The sequence below is a fragment of the Nicotiana sylvestris genome, chromosome 7 (genome assembly GCF_000393655.2).
Source record: "Nicotiana sylvestris chromosome 7, ASM39365v2, whole genome shotgun sequence".
In the NCBI taxonomy this organism is placed as follows: domain Eukaryota; kingdom Viridiplantae; phylum Streptophyta; class Magnoliopsida; order Solanales; family Solanaceae; genus Nicotiana; species Nicotiana sylvestris.
Window position 1 is genome coordinate 44189075 of NC_091063.1, and position 5918 is coordinate 44194992.

The 5918-nt window shown below is 38.8% G+C and overlaps 1 protein-coding gene across 1 annotated transcript; it reads left to right on the forward strand.

Annotated features, from left to right (window-relative positions):
• Positions 1-2367: 2367 nt before the first annotated feature.
• LOC138872594 (uncharacterized) lies at positions 2368-5446 on the forward strand. The gene is made up of 4 exons (XM_070150892.1): positions 2368-3310; positions 3393-3524; positions 3611-4347; positions 4422-5446. The coding sequence occupies exons 1-4, from the start codon at positions 3148-3150 to the stop codon at positions 5352-5354; spliced, it is 1965 nt and encodes a 654-aa protein (XP_070006993.1). The 5' UTR covers positions 2368-3147; the 3' UTR covers positions 5355-5446.
• The last annotated feature ends 472 nt before the right edge of the window (positions 5447-5918 follow it).

Sequence of the window (5918 nt, forward strand, 5' to 3'; positions counted from 1 at the left end):
ACGCACTTATGAAACCAGGCAGTGTTCATGGCTGAAACGAACACAACAATGAGAACCAAAGATGGTTAAGGGATTGATTGTGTGACTTATGGTTGTCTAGGTATACACTAAAGTTCGACGATTCAAAGATATCAAATCTATCGATTGACCAAGTATATCCGACATAAGTTCACTACGAAAGTTCAAAGGGAAACCTACTTATCCAGATGCAATTAATCCTTGCTTGCAAATCACACAGGTTTTTCATGCATACTTCCGTGATATAGCCATTCCCCATTCATGTGGGGGATTGTTGAATTTCTTTTTAATATATAAAGGTATTAAAAAGAGGGTGAATGGGAAATGGAGGGAAATGAAAATTTTGAGTAAAATTTTAAGTTTCTCTCTCCTTTTAATGAGACATTGTCATTCATTGGTAGAGGAAAAGGAGTTTAGTGGGTTTATATATAAATGCACTTCATATAGCTCTTAAAGAGTTAGGAAGAAGGCAAACCTCGCGCCGTCGTCGTCGTCGCTCGCTCGGCTCGGCTCGGCTTCGGCTACGGCTTCGGCTTCAGATTTGGATTTGGCCAAATGATCGATTGATTGATTAATTTTTTGGACTAAATTTATTTGTTAATAGTAGATATTAACGTAATATTATCCGTGTTTGTAACGGATATGTTCCAATCCGTGTATTGTACCACCAGTTGCAATAGCAGCCGCCTAGTGCTCCTCCCACCATGGCTAAGTGCTTGCTCCATAACAAGCTAGTGCATGCTCCACCATGGCTTGCTCCATAACAAGCTAGTGCATGCTCTACCATGGAGAGGGGGCGTGTCTCACAACTGACTGCTATAAATATGGACAGCAGCAGTTGGAGAAAAGACACCGAAACAGAATTGAGAGCTATTGATCTTCTCTTCACCGAAAACTCAACGTTGGCTATAATTTGCATTCCTTCCTCTCAGAATTTCCATTCGACTTTTGAGTTTTCCTCCCTTGTTCTGCATTGTTTTAAACTACAAACAAAGCATTAGTTAGTGTGATTTGCTGCCGAACTTTGTATTCGCTGAAACACTAGGGTTTGAAGTACCGCTACACCAGTGTGTAATTCGTTCTATCCTGGAAGGAAATATCCATAACCTTGGATACTAGAAGGGGATTAAATTCCTTAAAGAAACACTGTGAATTCAGTGGGCTCGAATTAATTTCTGTTTTATTTATATTTACGTTTATAAGCTAACGTTCTAATTTCCAGAATCATTATTTACAATTACAGGCATAATAATAACAACCCACACAAAGAAAAAGAAAGATGGAAAAAAGGTTTGGGTTGAACCTCAAGCTGAGCAAACAAATGTAAAATCCAAATATATTTCTTATTTCGTTTTCTGTGAAAAAGTTTTTTTTTGTATACGTACATACAGAATGAGTCGATCGGTGATCAAGATGGGCCAAGCAAACCATCTGATAATGTGGACATTAGTATTAAGGTGGTTGGTGACGTACATAAGGAGAGAGCCTACGACGTTGGATCAGAGTGTTCATTCACTCGTCAATCGCCAAGATTGTCTGTGTTTAACCAAAAATCTGAGTCTTTGATCAAAGCTAAAAAGAAATTCGGGTTACTGATAATCAGGAGACGAAAATAAAATATTTTTGTGAATGATGGTAAAGCAGTAAATAGTTTTGAATTTCAGTAAGATTCCAATAGTATTTTGTATCCTTACAGATAGTGAGTTCTTCTCCTTTTATAGCTAATTCTAGGAGAAGATGTAATGCCTTTGTCTTAATGAGTCAATTATGAGCAATAAATGACATTAAAAGAAACGTTACACAATCATTTCTTTTTAAATTAAATATTCTAACGTATTTGATATTCAATGTTGTATTTAGACTCTTTTACGTCATCAGATTCGTATCTTCAACTTCTTTCGATCTTTGGTCTTTAAATGACTTGGATAGGTACGAGACTCGTACCTATTTTAGTAACGGTCCGCACCTATGTTGCTTTCTTTTTCCCTTATCTGTTGTCGCCCGTGCCTCTTGGCTATTTATTGTGTTTTGACCGTTTGACCAGTCCACGTGTCATGCCACGTCACCTACAATGTAAATTCGGTTTTTTCCAATACAGATAGTCCCCCCACTTTCCATTTATTTATCAAGTAAATAATTGGGAAGTGGATCTTCATAAAAAGGGAATTTTTGCCGTAATTAATATTATGACAAATACTGACGCTTCAATTGTCCCTTCCATTTAATGCTTTACATAAGTGTCACCTTCTGATTGATTCTGCAATTCTACCCCCTTTTTTCGAGACTTCTTCATCCACACTATTCACGAAATGATAGTTGCCTTTATTATAGGCTTTCCTTCATTGCACTTCTAAGTTTGACGGTTGTCATTATAAGCATTTTTAACCCTCTTTCGTTTACTTTCTTCTTCATAGATCTTCAACAAGCAATTTCTTACTTACTTGTATTTTCTCTCCCTTTTAGTACATCCTTCTTCAACAATGTCATCTCCAAACCCTAACCCTAGAAAAGTTCCAATTCTCGATCACTTCCCCAATGCCCCCACAAGACATAGGAGAGGCAGAGGAGGTAGGCTTCGAAGCTTGGGCCTAGGGTCCGCTCGTGATGGTTTATCTGGTCCTGCTTCTTCTTCTCCTAGTATCGGGAGTTCTATTCCGAAGACCCCTTCTTCTAAAGGTAAAGAAATCCTTGATTCTTCTCAAGAACCTTTAGTCGATGAATTGTTCCCAGTGATTTGTCTTTTGGGAGTGATAGAACGTCTCTTCAAAGGCAAATTGCAAATTTAGAAAAAGCTGACACTTATCCTTCATTAGTAACCGAGCTTACAATCCCTACCATCAGAAGGGATTGTAACTGGAGCAATAGTCTACGAATGTCAATTCCTTCCCCAAATCAAAGGATTTCTTCCTTTAGAAATAGTTACTCTTTTGTTTATACTTACCCATTTACTTTGGGTTTTAGTCCTCCGGTTGACCCAGTCATTATTAACTTTTGTCGTTTCTTTAAAATCTGTTTGGCCCAAGTCGGTCCCCTAGTGTGGAGAGCAGTGGCTTGTCTGAGATACATATCTGCCAAAGCCAATGTCACTTCACCCTTTCTCACCTTATTCATTTATACCATCCCAATTTAATGCGCCATGAGGTTTTTACCTTAACTGCAAGAAGCAAAAAGGTTTTGGTAAACCCTGAAGATGACAAGGATCGTGGATGGTACACCCGTTACGTTGCTGGACGTACGGTGGACTTGCTTGGTGAAACAATTATTCTCTTCCCTGAGAAGTGGAATTTTGCACGTAAGTTTCCTTTTATTTACCGCACCTATTTTTGAGAATTCTGATTCTTTTTCTCACTTCGTCTCTTTTTGGTTTTTTGTAGCAACCATGGGAGATGTGGAACTTATTCCTGACTTCCGTGGTTGGGTAGATTCAATTTTGAAGATTGCTCCTAAAGATCAAAAAACTTGGAAATCAATTTCTTCTTTACATGGCTGGAAGGTGAAAACACATGGTATGTCCCTTTTTACCCGTTTTTTTTCTTTTTACATGTCAAGCACCTTTTTCTCAATGTTGATTATGTATCCTTCTTTTGATCAGGATTTGGTGTTAGAGGAATGGCAGTTGAAGTAGCTATGGCCATTCGCATGTCTGCTAATGCTGCACTTGATTTGAACAAGGCTCGAGCTTCGCTTCCCAAAAGGAAAGCTATAGGAGAAAGTTCTGAGAATGAGGAAGAGGAAGATACCTCTTTAATTGCCAGGCCCAGAGTTAGGAGACGAGTCATTAATAGTGATGAAATTGAGGATACCCCTGCTCAAACTTCGTCTACCGAGCCTATTTTGATTTATTCTGACGAGGACACCGTGCCAAAAGATACTAATGAATTAACTCAGCGTCTTTTTGATAGTGGTTTTGTGAGTGGCGAGCTCGGCCCTGTTTTTGATGAAGCTCCTCTCTCCTTATTCGTTCCTATTTCCTCCATTCCTTTGCCAGTTTCAACTGCACATGCTTCCGTTCCTGTGTTGGTTTCTTCATCTTCTCCTTCCATCCCTTCTTTGACTCTTATGGCTCCTGCTGTTGTGTTTTCCTTTTCTACTACTCCTCCTTCCATGGCTCCTCCTCCCTTCGTTCAGCATACGGAGGCGGGTTCTAGCAGTAGAACCATGGCTTTGAGAAGTGTTACTCTTGAAGTTCCTGTCAACCATAGCCTTTTGAGAAAGACTGGTAGAGCTGATGTTTGGCTCGAGCCTCTAATCGGTGATATTGAGAAGAAGAAGATGGAGAGCCACAGTTGCCTGACTCTGATGAATGACATAGTTCATTCTACTTTGAAGGTATTTTTCCTTTACCAACAAGTTTTTTTTGTTTTTGATCTACAAGTCCTCATTTCTATGAGTTGTCTCTGTAGGCTAACCTCATTGGTACCGAATTGATGGGAAGAATTTCCCTTCTGGAAAGAAAAACCTGTGAGTCTGAAAAATCCATCCATGAGGCCGAGGAAATAGCCAGGGGAGCCCAGCTTGAAGCAGCTAATTGGAAAGAACAGTTTGAGAATGCTCAGGGGACCATAGAGGAGTTGCAAGAAAGTAGAAATCTCCTGGAGCAGCAAAAGCGTGGTTTGACTTCTGAACTAGCAACTGCCAAGGCTTCTTCAAGCCAATTTAAAAGAGATAAAGAGCTTTTGGAGTGCTCAATGTCAGAACAATTATCAAAGGCTAGTGAAGAAGTCAGGGAGCTTAAGGCACTTTTAGCCAAGAAAGAAGAGTATGCAGGAGAATTAGTGCAAAGCTTGACTCAAGCTCAAGCTGACTTACAGACCTCCTCTGACGAGATTCGAGCTTTGAAGAGTTCTCATGCCTCCCTTGAAGCTTCCCTTGATTCCCATTTAGCTGAACATCAAATATTGAAGAATGATCTTGCTATGTGGGAAAGGGAGTATGGACTTCTGGAGGAGAACTTCAACATAGAGGTAAGTTGGGCTTTCCTGAAATCTCGCCATGATGTTTTGATAGAAGCTACTCAGGAAAGCTTCGATTTGCAATCTGAAATAGCCAAAGTCTTAGACACTATCGAGAAAAGTCAACAACCTATTGATACTCCTTCTCCTGCACTTGAAGCTCCTGGAACGGAAGAACTTTTAAATGAAGAAGTGGCTACTGCAGCAATTGGGGTTGCAATTCCTGCTCCCAAGGGTGAAACTTCTATGACACAGTCCATAGAAGCTGAAGCTCCTGTGACTCTTGCTTCCCTCGGTGATTTCAACATTCCAAGCCCAATTAAAATTGCTCCTGAAAATGAAATTGCAACTTCTGATGTTCCAACCCCTTCAATGACTAGCTGAAAATGAAATTGCTGTTTTTGTTTTTATTAATTGGTGGTGTTATCCCTTGGCAATTTTAAGGGATCTTTTGACGAAGTCACCAGTTATCATAATGGGGCATTTGTAAAAAACAAATATTTTGCTAACTAAGTTTGTACTTAGTCTTTTATATTAATAAGTTTTTATTGGTACTTCTGTATATTTTATTCTTGCCCATTTATCTAGGGCTTATAGAATAGCTTAGCATTTTTATCCTTTTAAAATGCTTTATGATTCTTCTCATGGATTATCAACATGAGGCTTATAAAAGAGGGCCCTTTTATTTTATCGACACTTAATGAAGAAGACGTCTCAACTTCATAATGGTGTTATAATACGATGAAAGAAATAGGAATACACACGTTTTGTATGAAACAACTTTGGCAAGTTTTTATTCATGAACTTTAACAAGTGTTTGACTATTACATGTATTACAATACATCTACAACTTTCTCGTAACTGTTTTTCTTGTAACAGATTTGTACATAACATAGAATAAACAAGGTTTTTCTTCATAACCTGTTTCAGTACATAGTCATGACCCTA